This window comes from Leucoraja erinacea, chromosome 1 (genome assembly GCF_028641065.1).
Source record: "Leucoraja erinacea ecotype New England chromosome 1, Leri_hhj_1, whole genome shotgun sequence".
Classification (NCBI taxonomy): Eukaryota; Metazoa; Chordata; class Chondrichthyes; order Rajiformes; family Rajidae; genus Leucoraja; species Leucoraja erinaceus.
Genome location: NC_073377.1, coordinates 88886509 through 88909003, shown reverse-complemented (window position 1 = coordinate 88909003; position 22495 = coordinate 88886509). Strand labels below are relative to the sequence as shown.

General features: G+C 43.0%; 1 protein-coding gene across 1 annotated transcript in view; it reads left to right on the top strand.

Moving 5' to 3' along the window:
* The window catches only part of haspin (histone H3 associated protein kinase), a 59753-nt gene that overhangs the window by 21554 nt on the left and 15704 nt on the right, over positions 1-22495 (top strand). Inside the window, exons 5-8 of the mRNA XM_055638537.1 lie at positions 7611-7722; positions 9711-9892; positions 11040-11243; positions 16453-16538. Coding sequence (XP_055494512.1) covers positions 7611-7722; positions 9711-9892; positions 11040-11243; positions 16453-16538 — 584 coding nt within the window. The remainder of the gene's footprint in view (positions 1-7610; positions 7723-9710; positions 9893-11039; positions 11244-16452; positions 16539-22495) is intronic.

The window sequence follows — 22495 nt, the reverse complement described above, 5'->3', positions numbered from 1 at the left end:
TTTGCGGAGCTCCCAAAGCGGGCGGCACTGACCAACATCGCGGAGTCCTGGGACCCTTTGCCGGGGGCCGCTAGCGTTGAATCTCCGCCCAGCTCGGCCTGTGGACTTCGGGAGCCGCGGACTCCAGTGAGAGGTGGCCGATTCAGAGGTCCAGACCGCTGAGGATGTTCTCTCGTTCGACGTCAGGGTTCCATCGTTCCCGGCGAGGTGGCCTGAACATCGGGCCGCCCGTAGAGGCGACTGTGGGGGTCTCGGGAGGTCACGACCACGGGTGAACATCGGGGAACATCAGCGAGGAGGTTGACTGGACTTTGGTTCCTTCCCTCACAGTGGGGAACTTTGGTGCCGCTGTGGGGATGTTTGTGTTGTGGACTATTGAGTGCTGTGTTTTAGTTTTTTTGTTCGTATGACTATGGTGAAATAGCATTTTGTTGTCTCTTACTTGAAGGCAATGATAATAAATTGAATCAAATCAATCAAATCAATTCAAATCCTTCCTGTATTGGGGCAACCAGAATTATACACAATATTCCAAATGCGTCTTAACCAAAGTCCCATAGAACCTGACCTTAACATCTTGGCTGTTCCACTCATTGCCCTGACCAATAAAGGCGAGCCAAATTTATGCCGTCTTTACTACTCAATCTGCTTATGTGGCACTTTCTAGGTATTATGGACCTGGACCCCAAGATTCCTTTGCACATCCATGCTGTTATGGGTCAACCACATACCTTCTTACAATTGATCTCCCAAAGTGCAACACCTCACTGCGCGACCGACGTCGCAGCGGCCTCTGCAGTCCGTCTGCCTTTTTTTATTTTATTGTTCTGTTGAGGGTATAATTTGTGGTGGGTTTTTGACTGTATGTGTGGGGGGTGGTTGGGGGAAACATTTAGATCTCTTCCCTGTACGGGGACCCGACCTTTTCCCTTTCAGGTCTCCGTTGCCGTTGGGGCCTAGCGCGGTGGAGCGGCCTCCAACCGGAACGTCAGCTCAAGTCACGGAGCCGGAGGAGCTGCGGACCTACCATCATGGAGCTGGCCGGCTTCGGAGCGTGGAGAGCTGTGATGGCGCGCTGCTGCGACCCGACTCCGGTAGATGGTGGCACCAGGAGCTTGCGGGTCCCCGGTGGGAGACCGCTTTGCGGGGCACCGGCAATGACGACTTCTCCCGCCCGAATTACGGGGTTGAGAGTGACCTGGAGCGGGGCCTTGCTAGCGCCAACATCGGGACCCGGGGCAGGGCCTTACATTGCCAGGCGCGACTTTAAGTGGCTGTGGGACTTGCTAGCGCCCGCCGGGGGCTTTGACTTTGACTTTAGGAGAGGAATGGAGAGCAGGGGAGAAACAAGACTTTCCCTTCCATCACCGTGAGGAGGAGATTCACTGTGATGGATGTTTGTGTAAATTGTGTTGGTGTGTGTCTTGATTCTTTTCTTGTATGACTGCAGAAACCAAATTTCGTTTGAACTTCATGTGAGGTTCAAATGACAAATAAACGGTATTGTATTTATTGTATATTGTATTGCTTGGATCCAAAGCTTGGATTAACCATTTATGAGGTTGATCTCCATCCTGTGGTCTACAATATGGACCACAGCTATTTACAATATACATTAATGATTTAGATGAAGGGATTAAAATTAACAGCAAATTTGCAGTTGTCACAGCTGGGTGGCAGTGTGAACTGTGAGGATGCAGGGTGACTTAGACGGGTTGGGTGAGTGGGCAGATGCATGGCAGATGCAGTTTAATGAGGATAAATGTGAGGTTATCAACTTTGGTGGCAAAACCAGGAAGGCAGATTATTATCTGAATGGTGTCAAGCTGGGAAAAGCGGAAGTACAATGAGATCTGGGGGTTCTTGTTAATTTGTCACTGATAGTAAGCATGCAGGTACAGCAGGCAGTGAAGAAAGCTTATGGCATGTTGGTCTTCATAACAAGAGGGGTTGAGTCTAGGAGCAAAGAGGTCCTTCTGCAGTTGTACACGGCCCTAGTGAGACCACATCTGGAGTATTGTGTACAGTTTTAGTCTCCAAATTTGAGGAAGGACATTCTTGCTATTGAGGGAGTGCAGCATAGATTCATAAGGTTAATTCCTGGGATGGCAGGACTGTCATATGTTGATACAGTGGAGCGGCTGGGCCTGTATACTCTGGAATTTAGAAAGAGGAGTGGGGTTCTTATTGAAACATGTAAGATTATTAAGGGATTGGACACGCTAGAGGCAGGAATGTTTCCGTTGTTAGGGGAATCCAGAACCAGGGGCCACAATTTAAGGATAACGGGGTAGGCCATTTAGAATGGAGATGAGGAAAAACCTTTTCACCCAGAGAGTTGTGAATCTGTGGAATTCTCTGCCTCAGAAGGCAGTGGAGAAGGCAGTGGAGGTCAATTCTTTGGATGCCTTCAAGAGAGAGTTCGATAGTGCTCTTAAAGATAGCGGAGTCAGGGGATATGGCGAGAAGGCAGGAATGGGGTACTGATTGTGGATGATCACAGTGCATGGCGGTGCTGGCTCGAAGTGCCGAATGGCCTACTCCGACACCTATTGTCTATTGTCTATATTTTGTTGTACAACAGCTTTTCCCATTGTGCGCAACTTGTGCAATCTTGGTATCATCTGCAACCCATCGACATTCGTGTCCTGGTCATTTATATACACAAACATCAGAGATCCCAGCATGAATCCCTGCGGAACTCCAATGGTCACAGACCTCCAGCATAAATAACACACATCCGTCACAACCCTCTGTTGTCTACGAGTTAGTCAGTTCTGAATCCATCCAACTTGCAGAGGCAAGTGAATGTGAACATAAAGGGCTAGCTTAGATTTGTACTATTTAAAGGGAGCAAAAATTATTTGCAAGCTTGTGATGAACAAAAGGACGAAAGTGGGTGAAAAGTACTGGAACTCTTAGAGTTGATATTTTGCTGAATAATGAGCTCAATAAAGATTGCCTTTTGATTCAAACATGGGAACCTTGTTGCCTCAATGGGCTTCTAGTCTAGCCTGGACCAAAATGAAGCAGTGCATGGGGAGGGCAATGATCTGGAAGATTAAAGGGAATCGATAGTAGTGGAACGGAGAGAAGGGTTCTGGATGGATGCCTATATTTCAAGCGGCTTTGGGAGCAATTCTCTAATTGTGACAAAGATTTGTCACTTTCAGTCAGCAGAGATGCTCACAAGCATGTTTTGAACTGTTGCCCAAAGCTTTCTGGGTTCTGTGTCACTCCAGGAAAGGAAGGAACTGTAGATGCTGGTTTTAGGCTGTGGGCCGAGGTGCTTTTTCGTTTAAGTTTGTGACCCAAATCACGTAACTACCTGAATTTTTAACATATTGTGTAAAAATATTATAGAAATCATACATGAAACTTGTCAAGAACAAAACCTGCACATATTTTTTAAATATGAGGAAAAACCTCAAATTTTGTGAGTAGTAATTGTCCAATCAAGGCACATTTGACATTGAGTCGGACAAGAATTGGCTAATCACGCGCTTTGTTTCATGGTAGCTGGGCAGCGAGCATGCTGGGATCATGGCTGCCACCTAATTACATCAAAACAATAGCAAGGTTTCGAAGGAATAAAGGTAATGCTAACCTTGCTGATAATTTTGTTTTACAATTTATTTATCTTTAAAGTAATGATGTGAACTGTTAAATAAAAATGATAAATAACAAATGTAGAGCTAGGGTTAGGGTGAGTCAGTCAGTCAGTTATTCGATCAGTCTGTAGGTAGGGCTGTCGGTAGGCTGGACGGTCGGCCGTTGGATGCTGTGAAGGATCGGTCGGGCTGGTGGGTGCTGCGGGTGTTAGGTCAGACTGTCGGACGCCCGGTGAGTGCTCTGAGTGGTCAATCAGGCTGTCAGACAGCCGGTGGGTGCTACGAGTGGCCTGTCGGGCCACCGATGGGTGCTGCGAGTGGTCGGTTGGTCCACCAGTGTTGCAGAAAACGAGCGGGCGGACTGATGGAGCCGGCGCTTTGGGGGTGCTGAAGGCGGCCCGGGCGGCGAGCAGGGCAATGCTGCTCCCCACCATCATTACCATGATGATCCAGAAGGGCATGCTGGCCGAGGTGGACTCGCTGAGCGGCCACACTTACGGAGCCCGCAACCGGTCTCAAAGCGGCTCCAGCTCTGGAAGGGGGGTGAGTTAGGGTTAGGGTTAGGCATTTCCTCTCAGTGGAAGATGCTTTAGCCTTCCCCCAGCCAGGCACTGCCCCAGTCCCACTATGGCCGTGACCTCCACTCTGTATACTGGCAGTCAGTGGGGTTCAGTCAACGGGGGAACCCATAGGAACTGCCCTCACCGATTAATTAGGCGGGTTCGGGAGCCGGACCTCTGCGGCAGTCTCATTCAAAATATAGTGGATTGTCCAAACACTTTATTGAAGCAAGATCTAATTATCATTTTAATTAATTAATTTGCTGCCATAATTTCATTAAAAAAATTACTGCATTAAAAAAATTACAATAATCATATGCATAAAGTAGAAGTCCAGCCATTTCTGATCTGTGTTGAAATAATGATGAGTGACAATTATCCGAAGGTATCCTGTGCCTGCTGCACAATAGCAGACAGATGAAAGCAGACAATGACCAATACACACTGCCTTGTATCCCTGGGATTTATTTGATGCAATCCCTGCAGTTTGGGACACAAACACGTGGTCTGTGTCTGAATTAAATAAACCTTTGCTACTACTTGAACTAGATAATTTACAACAATTCCAGGGTAAAGTGAAAGCCAACTCGCTTTGCATTCATTGATGCCATTGTTGCACATTTCCCCAACACTTAGAAAATCTTAACAATTGTAAAATGGAATTTAGTCATGTAACATGCTTATATGGAATTATTTCCTTTCCTGCTGCTCATTCACCATGTTGGACCTGCCTCTATAACAACCTGCCAGAGTTCCCTCATAACAAGCAGCAAATACATAGAAAAGTATTGCCCCCACCCACCCAATTTGTTAAATTATATGGAGTGATGCAAATATCAAATTAAGGAAACAAAAATTAAGCAAGTCACCACAATAAAGCTGGAGAAAGTCAGCGGGTGCAGCATCATCTATGGAGCGAAGGAAATAGGCAACGTTTCGCGCCAAAACCCTTCTTCAGACTGATCTGAAGAAGGGTTTCGGCCCGAAACATTGCCTATTTCCTTCGCTCCATAGATGCTGCTGCACCCGCTGAGTTTCTTCAGCATTTTTGTGTATCTTCGATTTTCCAGCATCTGCAGTTCCTTTTTAATCACCACAATAAATATAATTAAGTTTATTGAATTTATTGAATAAGTTTATTTTGGTTATTGAGTAGAGCTACTAGTTGGAAAAAAGCTGTTTTTATGTCTGGCTGTGGCAGCATTGACAGTCCGGAGTCGCCTTCCAGAGGAAAGTGATTCAAAGAGTTTGTGGCCAGGGTGAGAGGGGTCAGAGATGATTTTACCCGCTCGCTTCCTGGCCCTTGCAGTGTACAATTCGTCAATGGAGGGAAGGTTGCAGCCAATAACCTTCTCAGCTGATCGGACGATTCGCTGCAGCCTCCGGGTGTCGTGCTTGGTGGCTGAGTCAAACCAGACCATGATGGAGAAGGTGAGGACAGACTCTACGAAGGCCGTATAGAATTGGAACATCATTGCCTGTGGCAGATTGTGTTTCCTCAGCTGCCGCAGGAAGTACATCCTCTGTTGCGTCTTTTTGACTGGAGTCGATGGTGGCCCCCCATTTAACATCCTTGGAGATGATGGTTCCCAGGAACTTAAAATACTCCATAGATGTGACTGTGGTGTTGTTGATGGTGAGTGGGGCGAGGGGAGGGGGAGCTCTCCTAAAGTCCACAATCAATTCCATTGTCTTCCATAGAGCATTGAGCTCCAGGTTGGTGTGACGGCACCAGGACGCCAGCTGTGTCACTTCCTATATGTAGGCAGATTCCTCCCCATCCTGGATCAGTCCAATCAGGGTTGTGTCGTCCGCAAGCCTGAAAAGCTTGACAGAGGAGTCTGTGGAGGTGCAGTCATTGGTGTAGAGAGAGAGTTGAGGAGAGGGGAGAGTATGCAGCCGTGAGGTGCTCCGATGCTGAAGGTTTGCGGGTCCGAGATGTGCTTTCCCAGCCTCACATGCTGTTTCCTGTCTGTCAGGAAGTTGGCGATCCACTGACAGATGGGTTCAGGCACAGGCAACTGGGAGAGTGTGGAGTGTAGTAGCTCTGGCACAATAGTGTCGAATGCAGTGCTAAAATCAACAAATAAAATCCTCGCATAGGTCCCCTGGCGATCTAGGTGCTGGAGGATGAAGTGCAGGCCCAGGTTGACTGCACCATCCACAGATCTATTGACCCAATATGCAAACTGCAGAGGGTCCAGCATGGGGTTAGTGATATTTTTTAGCTTGGCCAGCTCAAGTCTTTCGAAGATGTTCATGACTACAGAGGTCAGTGCGACAGGCCTGTAGTCATTAACACCAGTAATCCATGTCTTTTTGGGTACAGGGACAATGGAGACTTTGAAGCAGACAGGTTTGTACAGGTTTGCAGGGACTGGTTGAAAAATGTCTGTCCAGTTGTTTGGCACAGCTTGAGAGTAGAGTAACAAGGTCTTGTGCACTTGCTTGCTTTTAAGGAATACTTCTGTAACATTGCAACCTTCACGTGGTCCACCATGTTTTGACGAAAGCAATCAACCTGGCGTGCACAAACGGAAGATCAAACAGAACAAGTTGCATTACAACTTTAGGCTGTGCACGCCATATGCAAGAAGAAGAAGTAACACTTCCAAGTGCCTTTGCTGCTGTGCATCTTTAAAGACAGCAACTGAGTCCTCCTTCAGTGCCCAATTTTGAACGTTATACTTGTGGAATGGAGGTGATTACATTTGGCCGTTCAAGACCATTCTGGGCCTAAATGACTTGATCTTCCTGTGAGTTGCAGCAGACTGGACTAATAGTTGATGGATAGTTGTGCAGATGCTGTGGAGAACATGCAAGTTGAGAGGACAACCAAAGTGCACCCCGATGAGCCACTTGTTTCCTTTGTAGTATCTTGAGGGCAGATTGTTAATGTTCTACTATATTCTTAAAGCCTCTGCCAGCATTAACATCCGGAATCATGATGGGAGGAAGCTGAACCCTCTCAGCAATAGCTTATTTCGCTGAGGTAAAATCTGGGGCCCCTTCACGTTTGGAATGCAATCGTTAACTTTGTATTGGCTGCTTGTTCCATTCTGAAGAGATTGGATTCCAGGTTCTCCTCAAACTGGATTTCTTCCTCCAAGATGTTTTATGCAGGCAGGATTCCTCACAGTTCACTTGTTTCCACTACACCTGGGCAGATGGTATTTCCTGGCCACATCCCAAACAACAAAGGTACAAAGGTTTGTCATATGGGAAAGGAACAGGTGAAAGTGGCATAATCTTGTAAGGTTGAAGAGTTTGCAGAGGAGACATGGAGAATGAGTATTCTCCAACCCTCTGCTGAGTCCCTGGCAGCCAAGACTATTCCTGCTACTATCCTCTCTTCCAGACGTAAGTAAGGTTGGGCAACTGTGTGCCTATGCCTATGTTCTGCACAATATAACTGTTTTCTTTTATTGTTTTTACCTAGAAAAAGAACTTGCAATCAACATTTATGAACTCATCATCGGTTCTCACGCCCTTGAGCTCTCGTAATTGGTCTAGATTCAAGGCAGCTCATTCACTCCACAAAAGAAAGAAAGGTTTGGTGATGTTGCGTTTGCTTCAATTGATATAAATAAAACGATTTGACATTTATAATGCAATCAGCTCAGAAATGTGAGCTGTGATTTTTGACAGAGTCAATAGCAACCCTGCCAATTTTATGTTGTGGTTGTGGGCTTTAATATGTTCCAAACAACTTTCAATAATATTGCTTTTGTGGATGTTGGACCATTCTCATAAATTGCATTATTGTCTAAGGTGTTGAATTAATATTTTTTTACCTTCTGATATGGTTAAGTGAGAAACCACTTCATAAGATCAGACGTGAAAGGAATAGAATTATTCCATTCAATAGACAATAGGTGCAGGAGTAGGCCATTCAGCCCTTCGAGCCAGCACCGCCATTCAATGTGATCATGGCTGATCATCCCCAATCAGTACCCCGTTCCTGCCTTCTCCCCATATCCCCTGACTCCACTATTTTTAAGAGCCCTATCTAGCTCTCTCTTGAAAGCATCCAGAGAACTGGCCTCCGCCGCCCTCTGAGGAAAATAATTCCACAGACTTGCAACACTCTGTCTGAAAAGGTGTTTCCTCATCTCCGTTCTAAATAGCTTACCCTTTATTCTTAAATTGTGGCCCCCTGGTTCTGGACTCCCCCAACATCGGGAACATGTTTCCTGCCTCTAGCATGTCCAAACCCTTAATAATCTTATATGTTTCAATAAGATATCCTCTCATCCTTCTAAATTCCAGCGTATACAAGCCCAGTCCCACCATCCTGGGAATTAACCTTGTGAACCTACGCTGCACTCCCTCAATAGCAAGAATGTTCTTCCTCAAATTTGGAGACCAAAACTGCACGCAATACTCCAGGTGTGGTCTCACTAGGGCCCTGCACAATTGCAGAAGGACCTCTTTGCTCCTATACTCAACTCCTCTTGTTATGAAGACCAACATGCCATTCGCTTTCTTCACTGCCTGCTGTACCTGCATGCTTACTTTCATTGACTGATGAAACATTCGGCATATCAAATCTAATCCGCCATTCAATAATGGCTGATCTATCTTTCCCTGAACCCCATTCTCCTGCTTTCTCACCTTAATCCCTGACACCTGTACTAATCAAGAATCTATCTATCTCTGCCTTAAAAATATCCATTTACTTGGTCTCCACAAACTTCTGTGGCAATGAATTCTCTACCCTCAGACGAAATAAATTCTTCCATCTCCTTCCTAAAAGAACATTCTTTAATTCTGAGCCTCTGACCTCTAGTCCTAGACTAATTTCCACTAATGGAAACATCATCTCCACATCCACTCTATCCAAGCCTTTCACTATTCTGTAAGTTTAATTCTTCTAAACTCCAGCAAATATAGGCCTAGTGCTGTCAAACGCTCATCATATGTTAACCTGGGATCATTCTTGTAAACCTCTGGACACTCTCCAGAGCCAGCACATCCTTATTTGGATATGGCGCCCAAAATTACTCATAATATTCCAAATGTGGCCTGACTAGCAGCTTATAGAGCCTCGGCATTACATCCCTGTTTTTGTATACTATATAAGCCCCCTTGAAATAAATGCTACCATTGCGTTTGCTTTCTTTACTACTAATTCGACTTGCAGATTAACTTTTTAGTTAGCACCAGCACTCCCAAAGTCCTTTGCACCTCCGATTTCTGGATTCTCTCCCCAATGAGAAAATAATCTACGCCTTTATTCCTACAACAAAATGCATGACTCCATACTTTGCTACACTATATTCCATCTGCCACTTGTCTTAATACAATTAATTTCGTACTGTTATTGTATGTTGTTTTTATTTTAACCCCTTGAGCATTGAACATAATGTAGTTGTAGCTTGAATTTGTTACCTGGATCATTTTAATGATGCAGTGAAGTTGTTGTGTATTCAAAACATTTTCAAAAAAAATAAGCATTACTTTGTCGTCAAACTTGCCATTAACGTTGAGATCAAGTTGGTAACTTGAGTTTGATTTTTAGTGTTCCTTTTTATTTCAGTTATTACGCCTTTGAAATTGGACCAAAGCATTCTTGACAAAAGTCCATTACAAAAAATAAATAGCTGCGATCAAAGCGATTTGGTTGCACCGCAGGATAGGTTGATTTTGATGGAAAATGTATCTGCAACACCAATTTGCAAGAGCATTCGAAGATCCAAATCATTGAGATGTTCCTTGATGGTGGGTATAGAGATCTAGCAAGAAATATGGCTAGAGTTTACAGATATTAACTTTATATAAAATGCAAGAAAGTATAAAAACTTTGACTCCAATGGATTAAAATTAAGCATTTTGCTTTTTTAATGGAACAATTATGGATCTGCACAGTCAATATATTGCACACCAACATTCATTTTATATTTGAACATTTGAAAGAATTGTCTGGAATTTTTAAAGCCAAAAAATAGCGAATCATAATATTTTTGCATTTGTCTACTGAAAGATGCACTAAAATACTGAGCGTCAGTGTTTTTTGATCTGATCTGTTTTCAGCATGGTTACATGCTTCGTCAGCACAGTTTGACGTTTGTGATGTCATTCACAAATTTGATTAAAGTTTGCAAATATATACAGTGCTGATAAATAATTTGACCATTTTGAAACATAATCAAGTGTTCCGACCGTTATAGTTATCTTTGAATATGCTGTTGCATTTAATGATAGCCAGTTGCACTCATTTATTTTCTTTGCTATTTGGAAAGGAGCATTAATGCTGGCCTTGCCAGTGACATCTGCATCCTGCAGGTGAGCGAATGAAAGCATAAATATAATGTGCTAGATTTTGTGGCAGGATGAGAAGTACCGAGAAAGTGGAAGGTTGAACAACTTCATGAAAATTTAGTATTTTTAAGCCACACTTATTCAGTTGCAGAATATGAATATTTGAATATAATGTAATGCCAAAAAATATATTGTTACATCTCTGAAGGCATACAGCAACATTTTGGGACTTTATACTTGGCATGTAGGATGACACTTGGAATCCTAAAGTATTAAAAAAAATTATTGCAGTTTTAACTTTTCCTGCAAAGAATCTGGCACTGTCCACGAAGATATTTAAAATGTTTTCTGGTCCTGTCATTGTTAATAAAATTGTATATTAATTGGTCAGCTTATTTTTGCTTTGACGCCACTTAATTAAAATTGAAAGTTTTGCCTTTTCCATGGAGCAATAATAAATCAAAATATTGCCCACTGACTATCATTTTATATTTTAACTTGAAAAATCCAGTAAAATGAATGGCAAGAATTAATAATATTAATTCATGATAAACATTAAGCTGCAAATATTTAAAATGCATTGTAACTTTTTTCAATTATTCTACAGGAACAATTTTCATCTGAATTATTACAGTCAGTGATGCTAACAGATGAAGAGAAAATATACCATGAATGTCATCAAAATGGACCAATTTCCTTTAACGAATGCATACCATTAGCCAAACTCAGGAAGTGTAAAAAAATTGGAGAGGGAGTCTTTGGGGAAGTGTTTCAGACAATAAACAATGATGGAAATGATGTAGTCTTTAAGGTACTTCAAGTGATAATTTCATAGAGAATGTAAGGTTAGCAGAATTTTTATTTGAAAATGCATTATTACTATATCATCTTCACTACTGTCTTAATCATGTGATTCTGTAACCTACGATACTGAGAGCACTTTCACCAGAAGGTCAGCAGTGATTCAATAAGCATCCTAAGCCATTTTCAGGGATATAGATCAAAGGCAGGCAAATGTGACTAGCCAAGTATGCTAGCTTAGCCTGCATTGGAAGATGGAGTGAAGGACCTGTTTCCGTTCTGTCATCTTTATGACTCTCATTAACTCGATATGAAGGTAGAAACAAAATGCTGGAGTAACTCAGCAGGACAGGCAGCATCTCTGGAGGGAAGGAATGGGTGACATTTTGGGTCAAAACCCTTCTTCAGACTGGAAGAATAACATGAAGGTTGATCTTGTGTCATTTCCACTTTCCTGCTTGGTCCCATAACCCTTGACACATGTTTCTACAGCTTTTCAGATTCAAGAAGCTCAGAGAGACGTATTCCAGAATGCAAAGGAGATTCAAGGCTTACCCTTTTGTTTAATGTTCCCAATGAGTTTCAGTTCCCAAATTTAAAAAAATATATTTTTTGGGAGTAAAATATACCATTTGGTTCTACTGCGTGTAGCTTATCTCATTTATTTGCACTCTTACCCCTTGAGTCAATAGGCTGATATTTCAGGATCTGTTATAACAGTTCGGCCAATCTAAAGATGTCACTGCCACAGTACTAAAAGTCTACAGCTTTGTCAAAGTTGCTTTCCTTTGGTTGAGATTTTTTAATTGGTCTACCTATTGATGCCCTATATAGTGCTTTAAAATATGATGGCATTGAAGAAAATTAAACCAAAACCTTGAACAATTAGCAATGTCAAAATAATATAGATTTGTTAATCATTTGTTTGATTGACATTTTTGCATAAACACTTTGTGCAAAGTAGCTGGTGTATTTGATTCTGTAACGGCCTGGATCCAACTGAATTTTTCTCTTTGCCAATGGTCTCCACTTTCCCAAACATACCCGAGTCAGGTATAAAAGCCCAAATAGGTTGATGGAATCCTGAGTCTCGAAGACTGGAGTTTGGGTGCTGATGTGTGAACATCACTTGTTAAAACTAGTAGGTAATTTAATTTATAAATGTTCATGATCTATAAAGACATTTAAATTATTAAAATTACTTTAAATCATAAAATTAAGTATTATATTTTAAATATTTAAATGCTGTAAACACTAAGAAATTATTGATTCTTCAAATCAATGGGATCTGCTACTTTGTGAAATTGGAGAGCCAGATTCTCCAGGGTAATGTTGTGATGCCAGTAATTGCTGAATGTGGTAACATTCATTTCATTGGAAAATAATATTCCTTTCTCCTTTGTTTTCCATTTGTCTAACCTTCCTCCCATGAATTATATTTAATCTTGTTATTTTAACTCATGCTATCTTTTGATTAGCTCAAAGCTGTATGCATAATCCTTTCATCATGAAAGATTGATTTTGGCGGATACCAATTACTAGATTTTATTTTGTTCTGACTGCTTTAATTTGCGATCTAAGTTTTCATTAAAGATGCATTAATTTGAATTATATTCTCACTCCAGCTCAAGACTAAGGAAATGAAATGTTAGCCATTTAGCTCTGAGCCTGCTCCACCATAATAAAACCACAGATAGTGCCACAATATGGTAAAACTGCTAATCCAATCCGCTTGGCATTTTGGTGCTGAACTGACAGAATTCCAAGACTATTGGATATGATTCTAATATTAGTCCAAAATACCTTTTTATTTTAAGATGTTAAGCAGGAGAATATTAAATGTTCTATGAAGCTGCTACATTTAATGGGAGCATGGGAAATAAAGCCCCAGTAGGTTTAAATGGAATGTGGAAACCATCCAGGAGGGTTTAAACGGACTGCCAGAGTCTGGTACTGATGTGTGGACAGGGAGTGCAGAACCTGGGGTTCATTGAGTGGCTGGGGTTCATGGCAAAGATCACTTGGTTAACACAACCACCCAACAAGTAATCCTCCATCAGTTTCGCCACCTCCAACGTGACCCCATCACTCGCCACATCTTCCCATCTCCCCCCATGTCTGCCTTTCGCAAAGACGCTCCCTCCGCAACTGCCTTGTCAATTCTTCCCTTCCCTCCCGTACTACCCCCTCCCCGGGCACTTTCCGTTGCAACCGCAAGATATGCAACACCTGTCCCTTTACCTCCCCCCTCGACTCCATTCAAGGACCCAAGCAGTCGTTCCAGGTGCGACAGAGGTTTACCTGCACCTCCTCCAACCTCATCTACTGCATCCGCTGCTCTAGATGTCAGCTGATCAACATCAGTGAGACTAAGCGGAGGTTGGGCGATCGTTTCGCCGAACACCTCCGCTCGGTCCGCAAGAACTTGCCTGACCTCCCGGTGGCTCAGCATTTCGACTCCCCCTCCCACTCCCTGTCTGACCTCTCTGTCCTAGGTCTCCTCCATGGCCAGAGTGAGCAACACCGGAAATTGGAGGAACAGCTCCTCATATTCCGCTTGGGGAGTCTGCATCCTGCGGGCATGAACATTGAATTCTCCCAATTTTGTTAGCCCTTGCTGTCTCCTCCCCTTCCTCAGCCCTCGGGCTGTCTCCTCCCATCCCTCAGCCCCCGGGCTCCTCCTTTTTCCTTCCTTCTCCCCGCCACCCCCTATCAGTCTGAAGAAGGGTTTCGGCCCGAAACATTGCCTATTTCCTTCGCTCCATAGATGCTGCTGCACCCGCTGAGTTTCTCCAGCATTTTTGTGTACCTTCGATTTTCCAGCATCTGCAGTTCCTTCTTGAACACCCTGATAGAGTAGTTGGTTATGGATTCTCAGAATGTTACTGTACATCTCCTTACCCTATCTTCAGATGCCCCAATGATCCAGAAATGTATCTATTACAGTTTTGAATACAATTAATGACCAAGTCTCAAAGCATTCTTGGGTGGAGACTTTCAAAGATTCCCTGCACTTTAATTGACGGAATTGCTTCTCATTTCATTCCCAAATAATCTCCTTTTTGTTTTCTGGACTCTTCCAGGTAGAAGGGAAGACATCCGTCCAGTCAAGCCCTCTAAGTCTCCTTAACATCATTTCTCATTCCTCTAAACTCTGAAGAAAGTGATCTATTCAATGCGATTTGTGCTTGTATGATTAGCCTGCCATCTCCTGAGCCAATCTGGTGAACTTTTGCTACACTTTGTAGTAGGCCACCCTTGGTCATGACTGACCATGGGCGATGCATGCTAGTTGTTGGCTGCTTGCTCCAAACCTCAGCCAGAGCAGCGTCGCTTGTGGCTGAAGAGACCAATGTGGGAGTGACAGTCTCTGTCGCAAAGGTCACATTTGTGTGTGGTCTCTGGTTTGTTAAAGTTGCTGCGCTCCCCCGAAAGGTCTGAATGACAATAAAGGAATCTAATCTAATCTTTCTGTGTACCCACTGGTGAACTTTTGCTGCACTTATATATCATTCATAAAGCACTGTAGTTCAGGAACTGGTCCTTTGGCCTACTATATCAATGCTCATATGATGCCATGTTAAATTAATCTCCCCTTTAGGTAATGAGACCCAAATTCTACACACTACTCCAGATGTAATCTTCCCAAGGTCTTATTTAATTGTAGTGAGACAATGTTTTTTACTAATGTAGTGTACAACCCCACTTTTTTCCCATATTGTACTCCATCTGCCATATTCCCAGTGATAGGAGCAGAATTAGGCTATTCGGCCTCTAGTCCTAGACTCTCGCATTCATTCAACTTCTTTATAGCCCTTTGAATCATCTTTTTACTCATTTCATGACTCTCTTCCCAATAATTTCTACGTTGAGGATGACATAAAATTGTTATATTGGTTCCCTCAGCTAATAATTTAGATGGAGTCTGAAGAAGCAATGCAACTTGATATGTCACCTATCCATGTCCCCCAGAGATGTTGCCTGAGTAATACTCTTTGTTTTTTTTCATTCATATAGAATGTGAAAGGATTGGGGCAGCTATGCATGTGTTACTCTGCTGTCAACCAGAAAAGGACCCTTTTATTCCCAACTCTTCATGCTAGTATTTCACCCCAATTCTGTGCCTTAACCTCTTTCAGTGACCGTATGTGTGGGACCTTTTGAAAATTCTATATTGCATCAGCAACTGCTGTACTAAATACCTTCGAACTTCAATAGAGTGAACATGATTTCCCTTTCATAAATCAATGCTGAATATTATCTTCAACACAACTTGATGTTGCATCCTGTATTATAGGAAATTAGGAAAATGATGGCTACTGTGTCCGGCTAACAGGTTGATTGCTTTGATTTCTTTCTGCCTCCTTTCTTAAAAAGTAGATTTGCATTTCCTCAAATGTGCAGGAACCTGTCCACAATCTAATTTTTTGGAAAATGATGGCTAATGCAACACTAAAATCACTCCAATTCTTTGTTATCAGCATAATTGTATTTGAATTCCAGAAACCTATCAGATAAAGCAAGGCCCAGATAGATGGAGAAAGGAGGTTTACAAAAATGTGAGAGTCTAGAACCCGAGGACACAGCCTCATAGTAAAAGGGCGTATCTTTGAAAAAGAGATGAGGATGAATTTATTTAGCCAGAGACTGGTGTACATGTGGAATTCATTGCCACAGACGGCTGTGGAGGCCAAGGCACTGGGTATTGTAAACAACAAATTTGATAGTTTCTTGATTAGTAAGTGTAAAGAAGGTGTCAAAGGCTATGGGAGAAAGTTGCAAAATAGGGTAAAGAGGGAATAATAGATCAGCCATGATTGATGGAGAAGACTCAAGGGACTGAATGGCCTAATTCTGCTCCTATGTCTTATGGTCTAAGCATCAGTAATAGATTAATTCTGGTAAATAATTAAAAAGGAGCACAAATGAGATTTCAGCTAGTGTGCTTTATTTTGTAGCGATCTGGAACCCTGCAAGCGGATGCCAAAACTGATGAGATGATTTTTAAAAGCAAAAGTTTTGTTTGTGTTTTGCTGTGTTTAACTGTTGCATGTTTGGATAGTCAGGTGTTCTGTATATGTAAATGTGGTTGCTTAAAACATGCTATTTGCTGTCAGATGCTTGGCAACTAAGTGTTTGGGACCACCTTTATGTTTAATTATCCACACTAAAGGGAAGAGCGTTTTTCATATCCCAAATAATCAAAATTTGACTTTCAGATAGTCCCAATTGAAGGAGAGAAATATGTGAATGGAGAACCACAGAAGAAGTTTGAAGAGATTCTTTCTGAAATAATGATTTCCAAGTAAGTGTTCTTTGTGATCAATATAAAAAATAACAAATTGGTTAACATTACTGGTAAATGGACTATATCTCCTGCAAAATACAGTGCTGGAGGAACTCAGCAGGTCAGGCAGCATCTGGGGAGGAAATTGACAGGTGATATTTTGGGTCGTGACCATTCTTTAGACTGAAACAGGACGTTACCTGCATTACTTTCTCTTGTTACTGTGCAGAAAGCTGAGTATAAATTTTATCGTTACTATTTAAAATAAACCTGTGACTAATTTTGTTGATACAGGCGTATTATTTTAGGAATGTGCATTATTCTTGGTAGAAAATATATTGCCTGCAACTGATTGACAATTGTAACAAAATATGTTACTGAGCAGGTAATCCCGAGGTCAGGGATGATGATCTGGACACTTGAATTCATTAACCATTGAGGCAGCTGAAGAATTAAAATTTAATTTATGAGTAATAGTAAGTTAATTATTTTTTTAAATGGTCATATTCACAATAATCCTCGGAGAGGATTTTTTATCTCCAGTCTAGCCTATTTGTAGACCAACAGCAATGGATTTGTTCTTCTAAGATCACTATGAAACAACTGATCAAGTTGTTAGATTGTGTCTGAATCCCCACTAGGTGGTGTGGGAGTGCTTTCACTGATTTTGCCATTGGGGAGTTAAATGAATGATCAATACTCTCCTTGCAAGCAGTACCCAAAGACCATAAGTCTTTTTTTGAAAAAAGGAGATTCTGAAGAAAGGTCCAGACCCGAAACACCGTCTCTCCATTTCCCTCCACAGATGTTGCCTGGCTCACTGACTTCCTCCAGAACTTTATTTTTTGCTGACGTTTGCAGCCTTTGCAATCTCTTGTGTCTCTGCACTTCATATTTACTTATACCCAGTTATATTTACAAAACTGAAATTTTAAATCTTTAAACCAAAATGTGATAGTTTGGTGTGAAGTTATCAGCATCGCTTTGAGGTTATTCACGAGCATTGCGGAAAATGCTAACATAACGGAGTTCAAAGGTGATTGAGTGGTCTGCCATTTACCACGTTTGGAGCTGCTAGTATGTGGCTCTGTTTGGATGCTCCTGCATATTTGCCGCTGTTACTTTGATTGGTTGATCTCTCAACGTGGACTGTGGAGCTGAAAGGAGGAGGGGCACTGGAGACTTGGAAAACAATGGTAGAATACCAATAGGTTAGTTTCAAGAAATACTAGAGCTGAAAGAGGGAGGAGCAGCATGGGAGAAAAATAGCCATTAGTTTCTAGAGGTGAAATCTAGGGGTTCATAAAAGCAAGGTGGGAACTTGCAGAGTGGCTATTTTTAGGAGAGGCTATGCCTTTGGCAAAGTGCTGTGATTGAGAATTCGTGCTGAGGTTTTGGTGCAGGAGGCATTAGTGAGGAAACTGAGAAGAGGGTGAAGGTAAGATAGGATGAAATTGACTTGACTTTTCCTTTTCATCTTAGCACAGCCAGGGTGACAGTGGGGGGCAGTAGTAAGCCCCTGCCATTTGGCCCATCAAGTCTACTCTGCCATTCAATCTATCTTTCCCTTGTAACCCCATTGTCCTGCCTTCTCCCCATAATCCCTGACACCCGTGTTAATCAAGAATCTATCTCTGCCTTAAAAATATCCATTGATGTCCTCTATAGCCTTCTGTGGCAATGAATTCCACAGATTGACCACCTTCTGACTAAAGAAATTCCTCCGCATCTTCCTAAAGGGATGTCCTTTCATTCTGAGGCTACGTCCTCTGGTCCTCGACTCCCCCACATGTGGAGATGTCCTCTCCACCTCCACTCTATCCAGGCCTTACACTATTCGGTAAGTTTCAATGAATCCCCAGGAGCCGTTGGTGTGGGAGGATGAACCCAAATCTGTAACGTTCCATTAGTATTTCAAAACAAGTGGGCTTGAGGAAGCCGCTGATTGGTGGAAGCGGGCTAGAGAAAGCAGCTGATTGGGAGTCGGATCCCTGCTGATTTCTTCCAGCACTTTGTATTGTATCCTGGGTAAGGGGGGAGAATGAGTGCCAGAGTAGTTTACTGTTCTGGATGTCAGATGTGGGAGGTCATGGAGTACGATAGCCTTCCAGACGTCCACATCTGCGCCAGGTGCATCGAGATGGGGCTCCTAAGGGACCGTATTAGGAACCTGGAGCAGCAGCTCGATGACCTCTGTCTGGTCAGGGAGAGCGAGGAGGTCATAGAGAGGAGTTACAGAGAGGTGGTCACTCCAAGACCATGGGAGGCAGACAAGTGGGTCACGGTTAGGAGGGGCAGAGGCAGGGACTAAAGATTACCCCAGTGGCTGTACACCTTGACAATAAGTACTCCTGTTTGTGTACGGGGGGGGGGACAGCCTACCTGGGGGTAGCGACAGTGGCCGGGCCTCCGGTACAGAGACCAGCCCTGTTGCTCAGAAGGGTAAGGAAAAGAAGAGGAGGGCAGTAGTAATAGGGGTCTCTATAGTTAGGGGGTCAGACAGGCGATTCTGTGGACGCAGTCGGGAGACCCGGATGGTAGTTTGCCTCCCTGGTGCCTGGGTCTGGGATGTGTCTGAACGTGCCCAAGATATCCTGAAATGGGAAGGAGAGGAGCCCGAGGTCGTGGTATATATAGGTACCAATGACATAGGTAGAAAAAGAGAAGAGGTCCTGAAGGGAGAATTTAGGGAGTTAGGAAGAGAGTTAAGGAAAAGGACCGCAAAGGTAACAATCTCAGGATTACCACCTGTGCCACGTGACAGCGAGAGTAGGAATGGAGCGAGGTGGAGGATAAATGCGTGGCTGAAGGACTGGTGCAGAGGGCAGAGATTCAAGTTTCTGGATCATTGGGACCTCTTTTCGGGAAGGTGACCTGTACAAAAATGACGGGTTGCACTTGAACCCGAGGGGGACCAATATCCTGGCGGGGAGATTTGCAAAGGCTACTGGGGAGACTTTAAACTAGAACGGTTGGGGGGAGGGACTCAAATAGAGAAAGCTAGTAGACAGAGTGTGAGGCAAGAGGCAGAGAAGGGAAGCACTCAGACCCAACATGTAGGGGGGAAAGAAGAAAAAGATAATAAACAGAGAATAAGAGGTGGTGGGTTTCTTAAATGTGTGATCAGAGACAGAGGGGTGTAAAATGAGGGTAGAAGCAATAGGTAGCAGGGTGAAAAGTAAAAGTGGCAGGCAGACAAATCCAGGGCAAAAATTAAAAAGGGCCACTTTTCAGCATGACTGTATAAGGGGTAAGAGTGTTGTAAAAACAAGCCTGAAGGTTTTGTGTCTCAATGCAAGGAGCATTCGTAATAAGGTAGATGAGTTGAATGTGCAGATAGCTATTAATGACTATGATATAGTTGGGATCACGGAGACATGGCTCCAGGGTGACCAAGGCTGGGAGTTGAACATCCGGGGATATTCAATATTCAGGAGGGATAGACAGAAAAGGAGGCGAGGTAGCATTGCTGGTTAGAGAGGAGATTACGCAATAGAAAGCAAGGACATTAGCTTCGAGGATGTGGAATCAATATAGGTAGAGCTGCGAAACACTAAGGGGCAGAAAATGCTAATGGGAGTTGTGTACAGGCCACCTAACAGTAGTAGTTCAGTTGGGGATGGCATCAAACAGGAAATTAGAAATGCGTGCAACAAAGGTAAAACAGTTATAATGGGTGACTTCAATCCACATATAGATTGGGTGAATCAAATTGGCAGGGGTGCTGAGGAAGAGGATTTCTTGGAATGTATGCGGGATAGTTTTCTAAACCAACATGTAGAGGAACCAACGAGAGAGCAGGCTATTCTAGACTGGGTATTGAGAAATGAGGAAGGGTTAGTTAGCAGTCTTGTTGTGCAAGAGTGACCATAATGTGGTTGAGTTCTTCGTTAGGATGGAGAGTGACATAATTAATTCAGAAAGAAGGGTTCTGAACGTAAAGAAAGGTAACTTTGAGGGTATGAGAAAAATGATAGACTGGCAATTGATTCTTAAAGGGTTGACGGTGGATATGTAATGGAAGGCATTTAAAGGCTGCATGGATGAACTACAACAATTGTTCATCCCAGTTTGGCAAAAGAATAAATCAGGGAAGGTAGTGCATCCGTGGATAACAAGGGAAATCAGAGATAGTATCAAAAAAAAAGAAGCATACAAATTAGCCAGAAAAAGCAGCCTACCAGAGGACTGGGAGATATTCAGAGTCCAGCAGAGGAGGACAAAGGGCTTAATAAGGAAAGGGAAAATAGATTATGAAAGAAAACTGGCAGGGAACATAAAAACTCACTGCAAATGTTTTGATAGATATGTGAAGAGAAAAAGATTAGTTAAAACAAATGTAGGTCCCTTGCAGTCAGAAACAGGTGAATTGATCATGGGGAACAAGGACATGGCAGACCAATTGAATAACTACTTTGGTTCTGTCTTCACTAATGAAGACTTAAATGGCCGGAAATAGCAGGGGACCGGGGGTCAAATGAGATGGAGGAACTGAGTGAAATCCAGGTTAGCCGGGAAGTGGTGTTAGGTAAATTGAATGGATTAAAGGCCGATAAATCCCCACGGCCAGATAGGCTACATCCCAGAGTACTTAAGGAAGTAGCCCCAGAAATAGTGGATGCATTAGTGATAGTTTTTCAGAACTCTTTAGATTCTGGAGTAGATCCTGAGGATTGGAGGGTAGCTAATGTAACCCCACTTTTTAAATGGGGAGGGAGAGAGAAAACGGGGAATTACAGACCAGTTAGTCTAACAACGGTAGGGAAACTGCTAGAATCAGTTATTAAAGATGGGATAGCAGCACATTTGGAAAGTGGTGAAATCATTAGACAAAGTCAGCATGGATTTATGGAAGGTAAATCATGTCTGACGAATCTTATAGAATTTTTCGAGGATATAATTAGTAGCGTGGATAGGGAGAACCAGTGGATATGTTACATCTGGACTTTCAGAAGGCTTTCGACAAGGTCCCACATAAGAGATTAGCATACACACCTAAAGCACACGTTCAGTATTGATGTGGATAGAGAACTGGTTGGTAGACAGGAAGCAAAGATTAGGAGTAAACGGGTCCTTTTCAGAATGGCAGGCAGTGACTAGTGGGGTACCGCAAGGCTCAGTGCTGGGACCCCAGCTATTTACAATATATATTAATGATTTGGATGAGGGAATTGAATGCAACATCTCCAGTTTTGCGTTTGACACAAAGCTGGAGGGGGCAGTGTTAGCTGTGAGGAGGATGCTAGGAGGCTGCAAGGTGACTTGGATAGGCTGGGTGAGTGGGCAAATGCATGGCAGATGCAGTATAATGTGGATAAATGTGAAGTTATCCACTTTGGTGGCAAAAACAGGAAAGTAGACTATTATCTGAATGGTGGCCGATTAGGAAAAGGGGAGATGCAACGAGACCTGGGTGTCATGGTACACCAGTCATTGAAAGTAGACATGCAGGTGCAGCAGGCAGTGAAGAAAGTGAATGGTATGTTAACATTCATAGCAAAAGGATTTGAGTATAGGAGCAGGGAGGTTCTACTGCAGTTGTACAGGGTCTTGGTGAGACCACACCTGGAGTATTGCGTACAGTTTTGGTCTCCTAATTTGAGGAAGGACATTCTTGCCATAGAGGGAGTACAGAGATGGTTCACCAGACTGATTCCTGGGATGTCAGGACTTTCATATGAAGAAAGACTGGATAGAATTTAGAAGATTGAGGGGGGATCTTATAGAAACTTACAACATTCTTTAGTGGTTGGACAGGCTAGATGCAGGAAGATTATTCCCGATGTTGGGGAAGTCCAGAACAAGGGGTCACAGTTTAAGGATAAGGGGGAAGTCTTTTTGGACCGAGATGAGAAAAAATATTTTTCACACAGAGAGTGGTGAATCTCTGGAATTCTCTGCCACAGAAGATAGTTGAGGCCAGTTCATTGGCTATATTTAAGAGGGAGTTAGATGTGGCCCTTGTGGCTAAAGGG